The 20,504-nt window shown below is 52.0% G+C and overlaps 5 protein-coding genes across 5 annotated transcripts; 1 reads left to right on the top strand and 4 right to left on the bottom strand.

Annotated features, from left to right (window-relative positions):
• Positions 1 to 521: 521 nt before the first annotated feature.
• AA0111_g3564 (Helicase) lies at positions 522 to 6,578 on the bottom strand (the record flags this gene model as incomplete). Its single annotated transcript, XM_028649463.1, has 3 exons — positions 522 to 2,565; positions 2,618 to 6,481; positions 6,553 to 6,578. The coding sequence occupies 3 exons, from the start codon at positions 6,576 to 6,578 to the stop codon at positions 522 to 524; spliced, it is 5,934 nt and encodes a 1,977-aa protein (XP_028509116.1).
• A 600-nt stretch (positions 6,579 to 7,178) lies between these two features.
• On the bottom strand, positions 7,179 to 9,019 carry AA0111_g3563 (Choline transport protein; the record flags this gene model as incomplete). Its single annotated transcript, XM_028649462.1, has 5 exons — positions 7,179 to 7,324; positions 7,375 to 7,589; positions 7,644 to 8,350; positions 8,400 to 8,442; positions 8,526 to 9,019. 5 exons carry the CDS (start codon positions 9,017 to 9,019, stop codon positions 7,179 to 7,181), a joined length of 1,605 nt encoding a protein of 534 aa, XP_028509122.1.
• A 2,679-nt stretch (positions 9,020 to 11,698) lies between these two features.
• On the bottom strand, positions 11,699 to 12,515 carry AA0111_g3562 (hypothetical protein; the record flags this gene model as incomplete). The annotated part of the gene is made up of 3 exons (XM_028649461.1): positions 11,699 to 11,986; positions 12,040 to 12,174; positions 12,276 to 12,515. The coding sequence occupies 3 exons, from the start codon at positions 12,513 to 12,515 to the stop codon at positions 11,699 to 11,701; spliced, it is 663 nt and encodes a 220-aa protein (XP_028509121.1).
• A 1,927-nt stretch (positions 12,516 to 14,442) lies between these two features.
• AA0111_g3561 (hypothetical protein) lies at positions 14,443 to 15,375 on the top strand (the record flags this gene model as incomplete). Its single annotated transcript, XM_028649460.1, has 3 exons — positions 14,443 to 14,608; positions 14,744 to 14,979; positions 15,103 to 15,375. 3 exons carry the CDS (start codon positions 14,443 to 14,445, stop codon positions 15,373 to 15,375), a joined length of 675 nt encoding a protein of 224 aa, XP_028509160.1.
• A 1,817-nt stretch (positions 15,376 to 17,192) lies between these two features.
• AA0111_g3560 (hypothetical protein) lies at positions 17,193 to 19,553 on the bottom strand (the record flags this gene model as incomplete). Its single annotated transcript, XM_028649459.1, has 5 exons — positions 17,193 to 18,117; positions 18,164 to 18,366; positions 18,416 to 18,468; positions 18,515 to 18,616; positions 18,665 to 19,553. 5 exons carry the CDS (start codon positions 19,551 to 19,553, stop codon positions 17,193 to 17,195), a joined length of 2,172 nt encoding a protein of 723 aa, XP_028509159.1.
• Positions 19,554 to 20,504: the final 951 nt, after the last annotated feature.

The raw sequence follows: 20,504 nt of genomic DNA, 5'->3' as shown, positions 1-20,504 counted from the left end.
CTTGAAGAGTATGGGGTGCAGGAACCAACAATCGGCAATGGGCGGTGTGCGTCATGGTGGTACGGGAGCGCCTGACTAGCGGGACAAAGTCACGGCCCTAGTGCATTCGCGACCACAGCGACCACACATAGACGCGTTATACACGAGGTGCGCAATGGACCGAAAGATGTCAATTTCCGCATTTGGAGCCCAGAACATGCTGTAAATGTATGTTCCGGGGAAACGATTAAGCACGCGGCACGCATGCCGATCGTTACTTGCCGGATTTTAGCCACGAAGTGCCTTTTTAGGTTTCGTGGCCGATCTTCGTCCGATGTGATACAGGGCATATGGCCCCAGAAAGAGATAGTCTCGGATAGCTATGTATACATAAAGATATGAATGAACGCCGGGCAATGCTAATGAAAGTGTCCGCTCATTCAGAAGGCGCCAAATGCTAATAGAAAGAGAATATTGCTGAAGCATGCACATAGGAAAATAATGCCACTTCGGCCCCTCCCGCCGGTTAGGTTGCTGTACCGTCAGCCGTTCCTTGGCTTCTTATTTTTGATGAAAGGGTTTGGTGGTTCACGAGGCCGCCTACGGATTTTAGGCTTTACCATCGACATGCCGCCGATGACATCTCCGGGCGGGGGAGCGACCACACCATTCGTCCCGTTGCTTGTCTCTCCACTGGGTGTCGAGCTCTTGCGCGATGCATCGGCAATAGCGGCAGGTGTTGATCGGCCACTGCCTCCATTCATTGTGTTGGAGGCAGAATCAGATGGAGCATCCTCCATTTCTGCATCGCTACTCTCAAGCTTGATTTTATCAAGACCAGCGATGTCTTGAAACTTCCGCTTTTCGTGATGTACCAGTATTTGTTCGTCGTTTGTTTCCGTCTTGACCTCTTGTTTGATAGACTTCGAGTCAGAGCCTGAAGATGTACTAGACTGGTTGCTTGCAGACCTGCTCATGGGCTCCGACTTCACTTCTAGTTTGACTTCTGGTTTGACCTCTGGTTTAACCTCTGTTGTAGGACGGTGAGGTTGTACATAACCTTCTTTTGGTGCCGGAAATTTACTGGAATGTTGGTTCAGCATCTTTGGCACGTCTTGAGCAGAGAACCGCTTCCTCTCCTTCGCGTCTACTATAAGCTTCTTCCAGAATTCTCCTCGCATAAGCGAGTCAGAGTTTCCTAGGACCCAAAGAGACGATTTGGCACGTGTGAGACCGACGTTCATACGCCGAATGTCCTGGAGGAAACCAACGCCGCCTGCTGGGGAGGCTCGTACGCAGGAGAAGATGATGATCTCGCTTTCACGACCTTGGAAAGCATCTGTGGTATTGAAATCAATGTCTTCAATGATATTCTGACCGTATGCGTTCATAAAACGCTGTTTCAGCTCGCGCAGTTGGCTCTTGTAAGGTGTGATTATGCCAATCTTGCCTTTGAAATCATAATCGGGGTAGTCGGAAGTGACTCGTTTGTACAGCTGCATCGCGACATTGATCTCAGCGATATTTATGAGCGAATGGCCCTTTGGAGCAGCCTGGTGTTGACCTTGGACATCGAAGAAGCGGTAAGGTCCAAGCAACATACTCTGATGCCATGGTCGTTGACGTAGACCAGCCATGTCGTCGCCATCCAGGAGGCGACCATCGTAAAACGTTCGGCTAGGAAACAAACTGATTTCCGGGTGCATACGGTATTGTGTGTCCAACAGATGCACATCGTCTGGGTGATTCTTTTGCATGCGAACGAACAAACTCTGCTCATATTGGAAACCTTTCGCCTTGTCCGAGAAGACTGTTGGAGGAAGTTGCTTTGGATCTCCAACCAGGATACACTTGGCGCAACCGTACTTGAGAGGAATAAGTGCACTCATCTCAACACACTGAGCAGCCTCGTCGACAATGACAGTTTCGAACTCGATACTTAGCCCTTGGAACATTTCGTGTCCAGAACCGCTGAGTGTCGCACAGATAACGTGCGCGTCGTTCAGAACAGCTTCTTGTGCACGTCGTCTGTTCAGGTCTGCGTTACGACTGGCAAGCTTCTCGTCATCCTTGACATTGTCAATCTTGGTTCCCAAGGCTGTCTTGCGCCTGCGTAGCGCGTTGATGTCGTCGTCCAGCTTGGCCGCAGCTTCTCCTTTAGTCTCACCGGTATCTCGTTGCTGATAGGCTTGTTTCAATTGATCAGAGACTTGTTTGTGTTCCTGGAAGAGCTTCTGTGTCGCTTCTCGATCGTTGCCGTTCGATGAGTCAACACCGAGGCGTTTATTGACAAGCTCTTCCAGGGTCACATCTTGTACGCTGGCTTTAATGGCGTCTCCTCGACCTAAACGTACGATGTTGAGTTTGCGCGACTCGCCATTGAGGGTTTTGATGCCATCTTTGAAACGCATGACCAACTCGTCCACGGCCGCGTTACTGGGCGCGCAGACCAGTAGCTTCTTCTGAGCAGCATTCGAGTTTTGTTGGCCAGGAACAGCGATCGCAGTACCGCGGTTTCGAAGGCTATCGCTCAAGATAGCTCCTACAATAGCAGTGATGGTTTTCGTCTTTCCGGAACCGGGCGGTCTGTGGATATGGTTAGAAATTTACTCACTAATGTATGGATGTTGTGTCTTACCCTTGGATCAAAGTGAACGCATCATTGTCGATGGCGGATTTGATAGCTTTCGCTTGTGCCGGATTCACATTGTAATTAGAAATGAGTGGCTGGATCTGGTTATCCTTGTAGGTCAAAAGCGGAGAAGGCTTCGCCCGGATAATTTCGTCACACAGATCGTAATACTGGAGACCTTTCAGCGCACCGTACTCGCGCTCTAGAGATGTGATTGACTCGAGTTTGAAGCCCAGAATCGTATTGTTTGGTTGCAGTGCGGTCGAGAGAGGGTTACCAGGTACTACGCGGTACGAGACTTCGATGTGTTGCTGCTTTCTCTTCACACGGAACACCCTGGCGAGACATGTTGGCTCATCCGCAGAGGGTGACTTGGATTTGGCAAAGAGTATAATGTCACCTTCTGAGATGAAAACTTCCTTATTCTCAACATGAGTCATCGTACTGCCGACTTCTTGGAACATGTCGACAGCGGCTCGCGAAGTTAACCTTATTTCATAGGGCTTAGCTTGGTTCTCCTCACGAGCTTTGACGAAACCTTGCCATGCTTCTAGGGTCAGAAGCGGTTCGAAGGTATTTTGGTAATCGTTGGGTGTGCGGAAAGTACTGAGGACCTTGGAATACATGTCCGGCCGGGACTTGGGCGGGAACGGACCCTCGTGGAAGTAGTTCCAGCTGAGAATAGTTCGATGAAGGCTGCTCAGATCAGGCGCCAGACGAGCGCGCATGTCTTTGGCAGAACGCTGAGCCCGCTTTTTCTTCGTCGGCATTTGGATTTTGACTTCGTTAACAATGTTTGTCTTGGGTCCAGTCTTGACTTTGGTCTTCTTGATGCCAAAGAGGTCTTCATCAATATCGCCTTCTTCGTCCGATGACTCGTCGGAAGAATGCATTAAGCCTTCTCCTTTTGCAGCCTGATCTTTGCCTAACACACCCAGGCCCTCAAGACCTGAGCCAGCTTCGGCAACGTGATTTGAGACGCCCCTAGCTGCCTTCAACTTAGCGATCGCAGCGGCCTTCTCTTTCTCCCGCTGTTGTAGTGCAAGCTGCCGCTTGCGTTTGAATTCGGCCTGTTGGGCACTCTTCTTATCGTCGAGAGCTTTCTGCTGGGCGGCCTTCGTTTCAGATGCTCTCATCTGCTCCCGCCGTTCCTGAAACTTACTAGATCCAGAAGTCATACTAGCAAGCAATTTTGCTTTGGCGTCTGCTGGTGACTGTGTCGCACCCGGAGCCATCCATTTGCTGATCATGGCTTGCTTGGGTTTTGCGGGCTCCTCTTCCTTCACGAGTGGGCGGCCGAGATGCTCCTCGAGCGCTTGTTGCAGCTCAGCTTGTTGCGTGTCGCTCAGCTTCGCGCGGACGTCTCCTGAGAGCACGCGTTCCATGTATGAAAGAGCGTTGGAATCAATGTCGATAGACACACGATGCAGCCGAACAAGAAGCTTGCTGATCAAAGTGACAGACTTGCTAGACAAGAACTCGTCACGAAGACGGAGCCATTTCGCCAGACCCTCCATGGCATTCGCCGGCTGTGCCAAAAGCTCTTTGAGGAGAGCGGTCTTCGATGTTGTTTCATCTTCATCGGAAGAAGGCGGCTTCAGGGCAGTAGCAAAGATGCTGCATTGGTCGAACAACACATCAGCGAATTGCATAGTGTCTCGGCAAAAGTCCATCATCATGTTTTTGTCGTAGAAACCCAAGTTGCTCCAGGCTTCAGTAGTGGCGAAAATCATCGTAAGTGAATCCCATAGATTCTCCCATAGATTCATCGTCGCTGCAGCATCACCAGAGTCGTATTCCCGGCCTCGCAAAATTCCGTCTTGAGAGTTGCAAATAATGTCGATGATATCTGTGCATGTTCGGATCATACTTGGTGCAGGTGCAAACGCCTTCTTGAGTCGAACCTGCCGAACTGAATCTGAGATACCCCGAACGACGTGCCTATAATGAGCTCTCAAGATGTGTTGCAAAGCGCCACGACGTTCCTCTTCTCCACTTATGACCTTCAACAGCTCGATAGCAGAGTTGCGCGTATCTTCTGTGGACGAGAACATCAGGGAAACGATGGCACTCGCTGCAGGCTGTTGTCCGAACAAGGCTTGTAATAGGGTGGGCTCAAATTCTGACATCTTCTCCACGACATCGGTGATTGATTGAGAGAGCAGCCGGAATCGATCGTTGAAGTGTCGTACCTCTGGGGGTACCTTGTCGACACCTGACTTCATCTGAAGTGGTTCGAGCCCGATCAGGCCCCTGCCAGCAATCAGAAGATGCGTTGCAAGCTCTAAGCTGTCTGGACCTATTGCTCGTAGAACTGTCTTCCATATAGGACTGGATGGCGGTGTTTGGGTGGGCGATGGTGCTTTTGCAGAGATAAGTTGCCTCTCGATAATGAGGGACTGTGCTTCCAGCTTGAACGCATGCTCGATCACCGAAAGGGTCAGTTGCATATCCTCTTGATTTTCCTTGTTGTGTTTGAAGTTTTTGAGGCTTGTGACGAGGGACTGTATGAAGGTTGATAGCAGATCCAGCATGCCGTTGACGGTTGGCTGCCCAACAAACTTGTCGATGCCTTTACCTTCTCCCATCTTGCGAAAGGTATAATCTAAAACTTTCAGACCTTCCTTGTAGCAGTAGGCTCGAGCCACTGGGGGGTACCGATCAGACTGGAAGCGACCGAGCAACGCGTGTGCAAATGGCCGGACCGCCGGTCCAAGATTGGATAGCTTGATGGAGTCCAGGAAGACCGGAATCCAGCTGAAGGCAGCATGAAGGTTGTTCATATTCTGTTCGTTCCCCTCTGCAGTTGCGAGAAGGAGTTGATTCAGGATCGGGCTGTTGAACACTTGTTCTACCACTGTAGCGATTGAGGAAGTTACGGCATTCATGCCATCCCAGTAATCGATGGGGGATTTTTCTAGTAACTGCTTCATGGTCGCAATCAGATCCAGAAAGCCTTCGGACTTTAGTGAAAGATGATCAAGCATCAGACGATAGAAGTCTCCGTCAAGGCCGCGCAACGAGTCGGTGATCAGCTCCCTGTCCATCTTTGCTACTATGAGCCGCATGCCGCCCCAAAAGAGTGGTACCACGGATAAATCCAGATTGCTCATTTGGACCTTCATCATGACACTTGTGACGTAATCCCGTACAGCCCACTCCCACTCGGACTTGAGTATATTCCGCTTGAAGGTAGACCAGGACTCTGTCGCCCATTTATGCCGCCTATCAACCCTAGAGAATAAGAAACGGGTCATGGCCGGAAGGTATGTCTGAATCTTCAGCCGCTTCTTCGTTTGGACCATGTCGAATGGTGCATCGAAATGTCGTTGGAGGAGTTCCTCGTTCCGTATTAGGGCGTCGCAGCTAAGCGCTTCGAAGAAACCATATGTGCATTCGTTAGGTAGCAGGCGGACTGAGCGCGTCTTGGGCTCAGCTTTACTCAGTATCTCGTTGGCCTCGTCCAAGCCCTTTTGTATGCGACCCAGGCATTGGTTGTCTACTACTTGTAGAAAGTCCCCAATGTTGTCCTCGTCGTAGGAATCAATCAGCCGTGTTCGCCATTCTGCTCTGCTCTGGTGGAAGACTCTCACGCAGACATCGCAGCTTTGCATGAGGCTGTTGAGGCGGCTGACGAGCCATTCTTTGTGTGGCGCTGCTTCCTCCCCGTCGAAGGCCAATATCTCGGCTGCCTTGAGGGCTGTCCATTTCCGGTCTTCGGCAGCTAGAAGCTTGAGCTTGCGGTCGGCGAGTTCGTTGGCATCGGTTTCGGGCGGATACGCGGCAACGTCTTCATCATAGTATACTGATCCGTCGTCGCCGACGCGAGGACAGAACAGATGCTGTTCTTCGGGTAGCTCTCGGAGCTCACTACAAGACACAAGATGGTTAGCCACGTCTGGTGTGGAAGGATGCCAATGGATGGGAGCCCGAGTACTTACTTTATCTTCTCGAGAATCTCCGCCATGATCCCTCACCCAGACCCGTCCTGGTTGTGACGCCCCACTCACAATGTCTCAGAGGGATGACAGCACGCAGTTCGGCATTGGCCGCCCTCAGAGTCTCTACACTAGCACAGCGGAGTTGCACTTGTGTCTATCTATGAGATGCTATCTATCCTGCGAGGATCCGTCGCGCCCGTTCAATGCTTGACGCTGTAGTTGGACAAGGAGAGAGAGAGAGAGAGAGAAGCCGCGCAGGCCGTCGACGAGTCTTAAACGTATTAAGGAGCGTCGGTGAGAGAGCGTGCTAGGCTCAAAGGGGCGAGAGTGAGGGCGCGGACGACGGTGGTTGCGATGTGTTGCGCAGAAGAAAGGCACATGGCAGACGTCAGTGCATCTAAGAATCATCCCCCATGCAAACGCGACGCGATCCACTAGCGCCCCACTCGCGCGCGTTTGACTTGCCAAGCCTATTAACATTCCTCTTTCATCTCCACGGCAACTTGCACACATCACAAAACTGATATCTTAGACATGAATCCCGAATAAACTATGGACACTGAGCTCAGTGTATTTAGAATATGACATACTGTGCACGCGCACACAGTGTTGCTTTAACATCGCTCCTAATACCCAGGCAGATCCACGATTCTCGGAGCCGGGTTCACCCCTTCCTCCTTCCTTTCGCCGGCAACCACAAACTTCTTCCTCCCTCTAAACAGCCAATCTACACTGGCAATCAAAGCAACAATGGCATAGACAACGCACACATCTACACGTCCCGTCAATGGTACACATATTAGCCCAAACGGCATCACTTACAGTTCATGTTTCCTGCCTCAACAGGCTTCGCATACGGAAACGAGTACATGATCAGTGTGAACAGTGTCCAGACAAGTAACACAATATTGGCGAAGAGACCGACCGGACCGAGCCAGAATGGCCCGTGGGATATCTTGTCGCGACCGCGGATGAGAAGGCAGATGACCGGAACAGAGTAACTGAGGTACAGAAGAACGATACATGCCGTTATCATCCTGCATCTCGTCAGCTTTGGTACCCACACACACACGAACAGCAGGGTGTCCTACGAGTTAAAAGCTGTCAAAGAAGCCAGATACAGGCATCCCATGATAGCCACGATAACACAACTCACTAAGTGGGCGTTGAGCGGCACGTCAAGTCCTTCATGTACCTTGGCCAGCCAGCGATGAGCAGGAAGCCCCCGATCGCGCGCAAAACTCCAGCATAGTCGACTCTGCCAAGTATGACTTGCGACCAAGCAACCCAGTCCCGTAGCTATGATAAGCGCCTCAAGAACCGTCGCTCCAGCCTTACTCTGCAGCGCGCGAAAGAAAATCTCCAGAATAGGCACTCCAGTATCTGATGCGCCAATCTCAGCAAAGTCCCCTACAATCGAGAAGAAGATGCCGACGGAGAAGAACCAGCTCGTTACAAACCCAATCCCCACAGTTCCCATAATGGCTATTGGGACCATCTTCTCTGGCCGGTGTACTTCTTCGGCGAGATGCGTGGCGCAATCAAGGCAAGCGAAAGCCCAGTTTGTGTTCACGAGACCGACGATGAAGGCTATTCCATCTTGCTGCCAGCCCGTGTTATTGATAAAGGTTGCGAAGACGAAGCGAGCGTGCTGGTGTGTAGGCGCAACGGCTGGAACGGTGATGAGTATCACGGCGAAGGAAAGCAGTGAGATCCATAGTGTGGTTTTGCCGACTGTGGGAAGTATCTTGCCGTAACAGTTGAAGAAGAAGCAGAAGATGTTCGAGAGTTGGTAAGCCTAAACATCGGCGTACAAAGTCAGTGTTTGTCTCGCATACAGTTCGTACAGGAACGTTACTTGCCAGGAAGACATGCCAGGGTTGAATGACACTGGGAGAATACTTAGCAGATGTTTCTTAGACTTTCAAGGACCTCTCTAGATAAAAGCGAAGGTATGGGAAAGAAGTGCTTACAAGTCAGGATGCCCAAGTTGATAACAACCCACTACCGCACTTCCCATAGCCAATGCCACGGACGCACTCGTAAACATAGCACCCCACCACGCCAACCATCCCGTCATGTAACTGGCGAGTCTTGTAAACCGTCTCGGCGCAAGTTCACCAGCCCAGAAGTACTGTCCACCCGCATTCGGCATCGCACTTGCCAGCTCGCTGAGACTGATACCCACGCAGGTCGAGATGAGAGCTATGAGCATAATGCCGTATATGACGAGCAGCGGGCCTCCAGAATTGATGCCAGTTATCAGAGCGGCTGATATACCGAACCAGGAGTTTGTGATTGAAAACCCAACGCCCAAGACGGACCAGACGGTGTACTTTCTCGCCATGTCTTGGGTGTAGCCCATCTCTGCTAGCTTGAGAGCGTCTGCATCAATCGAGGACTTGCCTTTTGTCTCTACATCGTGAGCGATGTGTGGAGTGGGATGTTTTTCTATCTTCGACTCCATGATTCCTGGATTTCTTTGGTGGTGCAGTTGACTACAAAGCAATGCACGAGTGAGCGGCGGGTAATATAGTCGGAACAAGTAGCCACGCTGTTGAGGGAAGCACTTGGCAAAAAGGCTTATCGCATCGCGCCAAGTCGACAACACAGTAACTACAAAGCTTATATTCTTCTCATGATGAATGTCGCGGTCTGGGGGCGGGCTATGCCTGGGCGTAAGACGTGGGGTGATGAGCAGGGGAGAAAGCAACGCTAGATAAGAGATAGCGAATTGAGACAGCGAAGCAATAAAAGCAATCGTAAAAAAGGTATAGCGACGCCTAGATAGTCCGTGGTTTAAGGCCGGGAGTAGCACCGAAGTCAGGATTTCTATACCTGAAAAGCTTGGGCTCATATGCACGAGTTGTTCGAGTCGCTATGCGGGGAACATGTCCGGCTTGGCTTGGTTGTGCTCGGTGGTGGAATCGCATATCAACACTCGCATGTGTTTGAGTCGCGGATGTGAAGCTTTGCATTATATATTCTGATCAATGTTTGGGGGTGGTCCAGCTCTATGTGTCTGAACAGCAATCTAGAAGCACGACGAGATATTGGCGGAGATGTCAAGCCTAGAGGAACAAAGGTAGGTATAGCCGTCAAGGCCCCATTCTCTACTGTCGTCGCGACGGCTGGCAGCCTTGTACTAGAAGAGATTGCAACCATTGTCTATCAGGTCGCGAGATTGAGCTTCCAATGTGTTGTTAAGAAGTTCCAAAACAGTCTATAGCAATCGCTATCTTGACCAAGGTCGAAGGCCATGGTATGGTAGATAGAAGAAATGGACCTAAAAGTTACGTCTTCATTGCGGAATAGTATCTATACGCGCGATTATTGAAAGCCGGCATTAGCATGCTAAGGTGCGGGGGTCGCTCGAAGAAGTAAAGAGGCCTGCTGCGGGTAGACATCCGCACCCGAGAGGCAGGATGACGCGTAGGGTAGCACAGAAGCAATCAACCCCCGACATCTTGTCAAATGGGATGCTACTAGGGGATAATGCCGAGGCAAGAGAATAGACAGCTTGAGGATCCTCTGTAAACGCTACACAGACAACATCAGAACTAACAGTAATGAGCAGCACTTGGTATCGAGGCAACGCGCAGAAGAGGTTGTGCAAAGCGTGAAGCTTCCAGTCACACTACATTGATGCTGTGTCTATCGGCGCAAAATGCAAGTAGCCATATGTATTTTTCGGCGAATTTCTGCGGCGCGGTCCGTAGTTGTAACCTTGTGTTGTTTGGCAAGAGGAGATCAGCCCTATGACGACAGCTGTCAGCACCAAAACTACTCCCCTCTCGTATAAGCTTACACCTCGCTCCCACATCTAAAATTTGTTTTAAACACGACGGTATCGAGTAAGCAGAGGTAACGGGATCAGATCAGATTGCAGCAGTTACCGCCAACGATACAGAGAACGTCTTCACACTTACACAGCCCCATACGCTTGACTGTGGCGCTCTTTGCATCTCTTCAACAATATCGTTCTAGGTATCCCAGCCTTCGAGATGTTTCCAAAGTAGTTGGTGGCGCAACCCGTCGCGTCGATCGACTGCCCATGTACCACACGCGTACCCTCTTGTGTAACATATCAGCCAAATGCCGTAGTCACACAGTGACACGCTTGATGGAAGGATAATGCTGCGATCGTCACTCAAGTAGTCTTCATCGCAAGTAATCGAAGCAACGTCGAAAAGGGACGGTACCAGTGTTGCATTGGCTCTGGAAAGCTTCCCGGTACATCGAGTCGAACAGTGTGCGTGGTCACACCTGCAACAGTGCAATCTAGAGGATGCACAAGCTAAGTGCGGTCGTACAATTACGGATGTGACATTTCCTCGAGGGCATGCTCGAGTCTCTAGTTCAGACAACAATAGCCTTGCTTTCAGCCGTTATCGAGCCGTCATCGGGGTAGCGCACGAGCCTATGGGTAACGTTGCACCTTCCTTTTTCCTGCGAAACAAACGTTGCTGTCCAGTAGAGAGAGGTAATAGGACATTTCGGAGTAGTCAAGCCTTGTGTATGTGTGTGGTGGATGTCTCCTGCTTTGCTGAGCCAAATGCCGCGATGACTATGAGGAAGGCATGTCGCAAGCTATCTGTTCAAGTCACGTCCAAGACAGGTCCGCGGACACTTCATGATTTTAAGTTGTGGTGGCAAGCTTATTCTCCCAGAAAGGCAAGTTCGGGCGACGAAATAGGAAGCAATGCCCAGACCCGACTAAGCTCTCACGGATAGCGGCCCACGAGGCTAGCTTTGAGTGAATTAACGCACTGAATTCGACCGAGACTATGGGTAGTGGTATAGACCTGGTCTAAACAGCACCTGGTAAATGTGACAGGAGATGCTGAATATGTTGATTGAGAGCAAATGACAAGAATAAAGAAACCACAGACTGCGCCAATATCCACGTAAGACGTACAGTCGTTCGGAAGTGCAACTGCATCCCCCCGACATTGCGTGCCCACATCATATCTTCTCACTCTCACTACACTGTCGTATGCGAAATCGCATACCATGCACCTGCGTATTGCTTGTTGAGCGACACCGTGATTACTTTTGCCATTATGTGGGTATCCATATCCAGTTACTAATGCGCCTTCCGAGTAGTGACCTGCTACCGCGTGGGTAGAGTATGTGTGTATTAGGTTTAGCCCAGCTTCTGGTCCTGGGGGTAGTGGCCACCAGGATGGCGGGGCATGCCTTGCTGCGCCATGGGATACTGGTTTGACTGCTGCTGCTGTTGTTGGAGGTAGCTCTGGTAGTGCAGAGCAGCCTCGGGCGTCATGTAGGCTTGGGGCATGGCTTGGTTGTTAGGCGGCATGCCGCGTGGCTGGCCAGGCGGTACTTGGGCGTGGTTGTCCTCTGGCGATTCGACAGTGTCGTTATCGACGCCATTTGCGTCGCCGCTTGATGGCTCGGGGGCGTTGAGACAGGCCTGCGGGGTGTTAGTAACGCGATGCGACAGCTTGGGCGGTGGCGGCAGCATACCTGGATGAGGTTCTTGCCCTCTGGCTTGGTGACTAGCGGTTGCAGCTTGGGTGTGGTAAAGGTGTAGACAAGACCAGTCTCGGAGACGACGAGCAGCAGCACTTGAGTGCCTGTCAGGACAGACAATTCGTAGGCCTGGGAGTGCCATGGTTAGCGGAGCGCTCGGTGCAGGCAACGGTTTCATGCGACGCGGGAGCAAATGCACCACGATGCGCGCTCAACGAGCACCAACGTACCTTCTTCATGATACCAGCCTTGCGCTTGGAGAAGGTGATGTGCCGACGCGACTTGTCTTGGATGAACTTGATCTCAATCTTTCTTCGCTCGCGGCCGGGCTTGTCATCATCGTCGTCGTCGTCGTCGGCAGCGGCGCGCGCACGCTTGACGCCGCGGTTCTCCATGCCCATGGTGCCATTGCCGTCGTCGTGGACAGACGGCGACGCGTTCTGGTCGTGCTCGGTGATTTCGCTGGCCATGGTGGTGAGTCGCGACAAAGATTGGTTACCCGCAGTGTTTGGGGGACGAGGGCCCTAAGCTGTGTTGGGCCGAGTGTGGGGAGTTGGCAGGCGTTCTTGCGTGGTTTGGGCAGACGCGCAAAATGTTACAGAAGGAACTGCAGACGGCTTGAGTTGGGTTAGACTCTTAGGACGACCTCATACGGAAAAGGAAGCGCGGCCTGTTAAAAGATCGGGGCTGGTCCCTTTGTGATGGCGCAGCAGGAATGCAAGGAAAAGGTGCGCGGGGGAGGAAACGCTTGGTCGCACTGTGCTCGGTGGAAGGCACTAAATTACTCGGGGGGCCCGTGCTGCGCCAGTGGCTGGGGGGTGCTTGTGGAAGGGCTTGGTGCCGGAGAGCGTGACCTCGCGACAGAGGGCGGGCTGGGAGAGAGAAAAGGGTACGTACCTGGCCAAACGCGCAGCGAGATCAGGTGCGGCGTGCTTTGTTTTCGCGCGCCGTTGGGTGGGTAGCAAAAAGACAGGTCGAGTGGTTTCCCGAACCCTGAGCTTGTGGAGCTTGGCGGGCACGCAGGGACAGACGGAGTGGTGCAGGTGTGTTATAGCCCGAGAGCTGTCTGAGGAAGGAAAGGGACGAACGGTATTGGGAATGAAACGGCGGGAGTGGTCAAGTATTTCTCTCGACGGCTGCTTTGGCTGCTTTGGTGCGGGCAGGCCCTCAACTATCCACACAACTGGGGGCGGATGCGCTTGAGCGCGACCCTGGTCACAGCTCTGAGTCGCAGATCGACAATAATTGCCCTGGACGGAGGCCCTGGACTGAGGTTTCGCGCCGCGCATGAAGGCACAATCTGCAGCGCAGCATGCCTTTTGTGCTGATACTGACTTTGACCCCTTCCCACTAGACCTTTGGCCTGTCAGGTCGTTTTTGGAGATGAACAGCAGCGGCCTTTCCACATGAAAAGTGCGCCGTCCATCTCAGGCCGAGGGCTGCGCTAGAGGCAGCTGAGCAGGACCCCGGTGTTTTGTATCATGTTGATTGGTGGAAAGACTGCGCTAGTCCCGCTCAAGTCAGATTGACGGTCAACTGGTGAAGGTCGGTTGCCCACTCTCCGGGCTTACAGGCCACGGTACGAGATGCTTGGGGGCAGTCGAGGGACGACTAAGCTTCACGCCAGGCTCGTCGTACTAGGTGGGTTTGCGCCGTCTTTCCCATTGCATTCTTTGCCCTGGACGCAGGCGTCGACTGTACCGCTGTTTGCCCTGTTCATGATAGGAGTGGGTCGTCGTGGGTGTCGTGGAAGCCGCGGCTGCACCTAGGCAAGACCAAGCAAGTACCACCCTTACGCACCTTCCCCGTTTGATCTCGCTTCGCTTTCAGCGACGGTCTAGCCTGCTCCCTCATCCTGCCCGCCTGCACTGTTGGTGGCGCCGGCCCTGAGGCAGCAGCTCGATTCTCAACACCATCGCGCCTCGTGACAACCATAATGCCGCGGCTCCACCATCTGGTTCCATGTAGCCTGCCATCGACACTTCGTCGCACTTCTTCTAACATTGTGCTTGTTCCCACTCCACCTCTGCGGCTCACCGACGTCGCAGCGCCAAAACATCGAACCATCATGCCTGTTCCCGTCTGTGATTGGCCACCCGCAATGCTCCAACACTACTGAAACCACCCACGCATCGCCGTGCTCTAACTGCGACGCGCCCTCGCAGTGCTTCTTAATGCTCATAGTCCCCGTGTCCCCGAATGCCATGCATTTTCCGCGCGAGCGCTGGTCTTGCTACTTTCTCTTCACTTCTATCTAATAATTCTCCTTGCTCGACGCAGTTCATCAGAGTACGCCGGACGGCTCCGCTGCGCTCGACTTCCATTCTTTGCTTCAATCCTTCTTTTTGATTTCACTTCAGTCTCTTCCGTCAAGCCGCAAGTCGCAGTACCGCCAACATGCCGACCAAGTTGATGATGGCCTTTGTGGGCATGGACCTACTCTTTGCCGGATGCGGAGGACTGTTGCTGGGCTTCTCCCTCATATCTGAGCAATCGATGCGCGCCACTCCGACCGTAGACAACGTCACACAGAACCTGCTGCTCGGCCAGTGTCCCTTGACAGGTACGACATTTATGAATGGGCCATGGTAGTAATGCTGGAGGAATCGATATCCTGGCACTACTGTGGCGGCGCATCGTCCCACGCATCGCCCTGGAACATGCGGTTTTGGCAAACATCAACTAACAACTTATCCAGCTGGCGTAGTCAATGCAATCTTCGTCTTTGTCACATTCTTGTTGTCTCTCCCGGCCCTTTTTCTACCAACGAATCGAGGTTGGCTCCGTACTCAGGGCTGGTTGGTAGTCATCTGCGCGACCTTCACACTTGGTCTTGGTATCGCTATCTGGGTAGAGACACTACAAACCCGCACGAACCTCAGCGTCCTTTGGGGACGCGAGACGCCGCTTATTCAAAGTCTTCTGCAACAGAAGGTGAGTTGCCTCGACGATCAGCGTCAGCACTAGAAGCGTCCATCCGTACACAATCATGTGGGGAGGCTTAGCAGCCCTGCAAAAATACATCATGATCTACAGAAAGAAGCTGACAAGTAATAGTTTGACTGCTGCGGTTACGTCAACTCAACCACGCCTCCGTTCGTGCAGGATAGTACATGCCAAAACACCCTGGTCGCCGCTCAGAAGGGAGGATGCATTGGTAAATTCTCCTCTTTCGCCAATACATATCTGGATCGAGTGTTCACTGCCGCCTTCGGTATCGTCGGTATCGACATGATCCTTGTGCTTTGTGTCGCCATGGTCCTCAAGTATCGCATGGAGCAGGAACGCTACAGGCACATTGACGAGAAGAACGGACTGGGTGGGCTATAGACGATTGAAGAATCTAAAACAGAAAGAAGAGGGTTTTGGAAGAGCCGGCCAAGCCAAGTCAACGAACACACATGTCAATCGAACGACTCTTTCTTTCCCCCCCATAGTCTACAGCTGGTGATGTGGAAGTAATGACGGAGGTCCCAGCAGTGCTGATGCTCCATACGGCAAGCTTTCTAGGTCTTTGATTCGGTATCTTATTGTTTTTTGCATTTAGCGTTCTCATGTATATAGATCTGGATACGACTCCGTTAATATAGTTTCACGACTGTTCTCGCATGGCGAGTGTACATGAATTATAGACTTCACATGGACGGTATATCGTAAACCGATGACTTGGACGTGATTGCACTCATGGCCCCAGCATCCCAGAAACGGCTCTCTCCAACAACTGACCATCGCCCCATCAGCCTCATCTCAAACCAGCTCAAAACCAAACACCAAACTAGCCAAGCCTCACTACACCTGTCACTTTGCACCACCATTCCACTTTTCGCCGTTCCCTCACCGGCAACAACGCTAAACCTCTTTTTCCACTTCCCACTTTACTTTTAACAAGGACCATCCCGCATGCCGCCAAACCGTTCATCGGCAGACGGCAACCTAGTTCAAACTCGGAAACTGCTATCCGAAATACAACGGCAGCCTCCAGGGCTGATACCCAATACCAAGGAACCCGAACGCACTGGCATGCAAGAGACATGGTAGCAAGCACCTGCAGACGGCAAGTAAGCTGGCTAGGCCTAGGGTGGTTTACCCACCGGTACATTCATTGACAGCATGTGGGAGGGATGTCGCGCGCGCGGTATTTATTTATTGTAGGGCTAGCAGACGATGCGATGTGTCTTCACTGGACTAGGCGCGCATATCGCGGTATTCACCCATCATAAGATCTAACTCACACAGCGAACACCCCTTAGCCTACGCATATAAATTACTCAATGACCGATGCTCCGAAATGTTGTTTGTTGCTTCACGAGCCCGGCGTTCTGGCGCGAAATCCGAACCGAGGCGATTTTCGCTTTGTAGGTGGCCCCCGAACAACGCTGATTCGCATCTCCATCACACCGCCTCAGATAGCGAGTCAGCAATTTGCGTGCGCCACAGCTCTCATGCCTGTCAGACATTTCCCACCTGCAGCCGTCATTGCAAGCGTACCCGTGCCGCAAGCCCACGTAGTAATCTATCGCTGTATCGCATCTCTACACGTGGTATTCACGGCACTCTCTGGCCCAGTCACTTGCTTCGTCATTTTGTTCTTGAGCACTACACAGCATGCACGTTCGCACGTACAGTAGTTATATGAGTAAGCCGCCTCATCGCCTTGACTGGCTCGCTCGCTCTCCGACGCCCCGTAATGCAATGTGACAGGAGGAGATGAACTCGTTTCTGGGCCGCGACCGAGCTTCTGCGGACATCAGCTGGATCGAAAAGAGCTAACTGCATAGTTTTCTCTCTCTTCTAGACCCTTGACGCTAGCCGCTAATTTTCAAAGGATTGCAGATTGCAGCGCGTGAAATTGAATTTGGTCTGATATTTCCTGCGAGGCGACGAGGTAGAGCGGAGCGTGAGTTTTAGTTCTCCTGTAGATCCCCCCTGAAGGATGTAGCGGGACGGTATGCCAAGTGCTGTGCCAACGTTGATGCAGGTTTCAGGGGTCACGAGGAGATGAGGTTGCGCGGGGCGCGACAAGTTGCTTGAAACCTTTCACGAAAGCAAGTAGAAGGATGATATGGTTGTAATAGTCTTGAATGCCCGCAAAGGCTAATATTATGGTATGGCCTGCATATAACTCGGTAGTATCGGCAAAGCCTTTGTCAAGTCTTTGTGGAATCCGCGACGTCTGACACGACGTCGTCCTCTCCATCGAAGATGCCACGTAATGGTGCTGGGGTGCAGTTCTGCATTCTTTTCGTGAAGAACTTGCTGACTTTGAGCTGTGTATCCTCATCATCATTCCCAAACACGTTGTGAGCCTTCTTTCCGCCTATCCGTACGGCGTGCTCAAGTCGTGCGCGTAGTCTTTCTATAGAATCCTTCGTGTCCATGATGGTCAAATCCACTACAGCGCCAGCTTCGACAATAGAATTACCAAGTAGCTGAAATTCTCGAGCAAGTGCATCCACCTGATTGTTGAAGTCTCTCACCTCAGATGACGCAGGTACTGGAGCGCTGACTGGAGAAGAGCCTGCTTCTGAAGTCGTTGGACTTGATAGGGGTTGGTAAGGAACGTCCAATAAACCGGGCCCAATAGCGATGTCAAGAAGAGCCAAACGTGCAGCGAGATGACTGTAATTCGTATTCTTGTTTACTTGGAAACCTGGCGAGTTCTTCATATGCTTATAGATGATGTCGGAAACCTTCGGGTCCGAAAGTGGCACGTCGACTGGAGTCGGGTGAACTAGAAATGCGAGGGCCAGATGACGTTGCAAATATGCTGTCAACGGCGATGTCGTTGGAAAAGAACGAATCAAGTTTCTTTGGAGCAAAGGATGCGTCACTTTTGCAAGTAGTTGAGAGACGACATCGCTGAGCTGTGTAGATATTAGAGTGTGAATGTTGTGTTGTAGTGAAGGGCGCCCTACAGCGGAGGCCAGCTTGTGGTTGTTAGCAAAGCTGCATACAATAGCTCCCATAGCGTCCTGTATGGTGTGCATAATGGCAGCATCTGCCATGACTCTATCATCAAGACACACGTGGCTGAGTATGTATAGCGCACGACTTCGGGTTTGCGATTGCAAGCTGTAAAGAATCAGTAAAGCCCTTTCCCCATACATAGTCTGCCTACCATGGTGCTGCTCGCTCAAGCAGCTTGGCGATAGAAATTAAAGGCAGCGGAAGCGAGACTCTGGTTTCGGATCGTGGTACAAAGACCGGCGTAAGTTCGGTTGACGCTTCGAGTTGTGCCATATCAGCGCCTGTCTCCCTAAACAATGTTTCTAGTCTTGTACGGTCAAGAAGCGTGTAGAGATGCTTGTTATGTTTTTCAGACTGTAAAGGGTCAAATGTTGCCATGAGTTGAGAATAGATGGGACCTTACCTCCAGGATTTCAATATACTTGTAATTGAGCGCCTCATTCCGACTCGAGGAAACTACAAATCTTAGCAGGTGCAAGTGTGCCGTTTGTGTATTACTAACTCTGATCAATCATCCAAGAAGCTAGCTCTGGAGGCAGCTTTTGTAGATGAAATATCTGTTGAGCGAAGCCGGTCATGAAAGCTTGATCCCTGGCGTACGAGTCTTGAACATGTTAATGACTGACGCGACGTAACAGTATAGAAGCTCTACCTTCAAAGTTCGATACCCATCGATGGTTGGGTAAGCTTCTGATGGGAAATGCGGCCCGCATTGGTATTGAGTTCGAGTCTGAGTTGTCTTTGAAAAAATGGAAAGTGCTTTCTAGCTGTGTAGCGTTCGTTCTCTGCATAGCCTGGAAGAGGCGGTGCGCCTTCTCCGGATCATCATCATCATCTACGACTTGGCCAAGCGTCTCTTCGTTTATTGTAATGGATGCATTCACGGGTATCTCCAGAGGTGTCTCGAGAGCAGTCTTGTGTTCCAGGATCTGTCGCTCTGTTTCCCGGTTCTTCTGGGCTGTTTGTACTAGTGCGCTGAAGTTGATCCTGTCACCTTTCGCCTTCTTAACGGGCTTGCGTAATCCATCTACTTGATCTTCGGATGTGCGTTTTGAACGTGTCGTGGTCATGGTAGTCAAGGCCTTGACTTTTGTCACGGGTATACCAAAATCCAGGTCGGGGAGCGAGTCATCGTCGGAGTCGGAATTCAAGACCATCTGCTGGCCATTTGACTCTATTCGCCTGCTTGTGCCTGAATTTGCGGATGTCTGAGAGGGGTTCAAGGGCGGGGCATCGGCACTTGCAGCTCTTGTTGTGGAAGGCGCAGTCGAAACGGAGGGATTCGACGAGGAAAGCGGGGGGTGAGTGACGTGCGAGACAGCGTCCGGGAGGGCTGCAGAAGATTTTGGAGGGTTAGACTGACGGGTAGGCGCATGTTTTGCATCTGCAGCGGTGGGATGGGTCAGCCTGAGGCAGCAAGTCTCAGACGGCAGGGAGCATGTACTTCTCTGGGGCAGGGTCGATTGCGAAGCAGCAGCACTTGTGGAATTTGTCGGTACGGGAGAGAAGAAGTCTCGGATGCTTTTCTTGTGGGGTTTCATAGCGGAGAATAATAGAGGGGTGGTGATGTTGACGAGTGGGGGTGGTGCAACCTTGCGACGACGCGTGAGGCGTTTCCAGGCTGGATGCTAGACATGATGCGCGGCACGCTGTCACGTGGCTGGCGACAACTTCACCCGGAGCTAAGTATCTGGGCGCAATCCGCCAACGCCTGGCTGCAGATGGGCTAGATTCATTTACCGTTGACGACATGCATCGGAATGCGAGTTCGCCGGCATCCGTATGTCGCGGGAAGCTGGTCAACTCTACACTGCGGAATATTCGTCGCCGCATCCGAGCTATGCCGCCGGCGCTGAGTGGTGACGTCCTGTTTCAACGGTTTCGCATTGCCCTCTCTACGCTGGCCTGCGACATGTTATATTAAGCACATGGGATACGGCTCTAGAAGCTTCATTAATCCGGGTGCCAGCTGTCCAAAGTCACTTGTACGAAGCACGGAGCTCGAGGATCTCCCGGCTACGACGACATAGACAGCCGGGTCGTGAGACGAGGGAGGGCTGAAATGACGCTCCACCCTGGGTGGTTGCTTAGAAGGGCTGCTGACTGGAGCCCGCGGATGCTCCGCTATGATTAGTCCTCGGACGGTCCCAAGCTGACATGGCTGAAGCAGACCAAGACCTTCCCAGAGTGCGAAAAGCGTTGTTGATGCTGTTATCCGCCGCCCAGAGGAACTGAGATGGGGATGTGCACTTCATCTACTCTCTCTGTCTCTGCAGGCCCAGGCCACGCGTCGCCAACGCGATTGACAGAAATAAATCCTCCTGTGTTGGTGCGTGAAATGATCAGATCGCAGTGCGGGCCCTTCAAGGGGAACTAGTCTCGCATCTTGTTAAGACCGTAGCGTCCGGCCGAGGGAGTGTGAGGCGTGTGCTTCCCGCGCCGATGCTGTAAGCATATGGAAGCAACTAAAGCCCAGCAACGCATCAATCATT

This window comes from Alternaria arborescens (genome assembly GCF_004154835.1).
Source record: "Alternaria arborescens strain FERA 675 chromosome Unknown contig_6, whole genome shotgun sequence".
In the NCBI taxonomy this organism is placed as follows: domain Eukaryota; kingdom Fungi; phylum Ascomycota; class Dothideomycetes; order Pleosporales; family Pleosporaceae; genus Alternaria; species Alternaria arborescens.
This window is presented reverse-complemented; position numbering and strand designations above follow the sequence as displayed.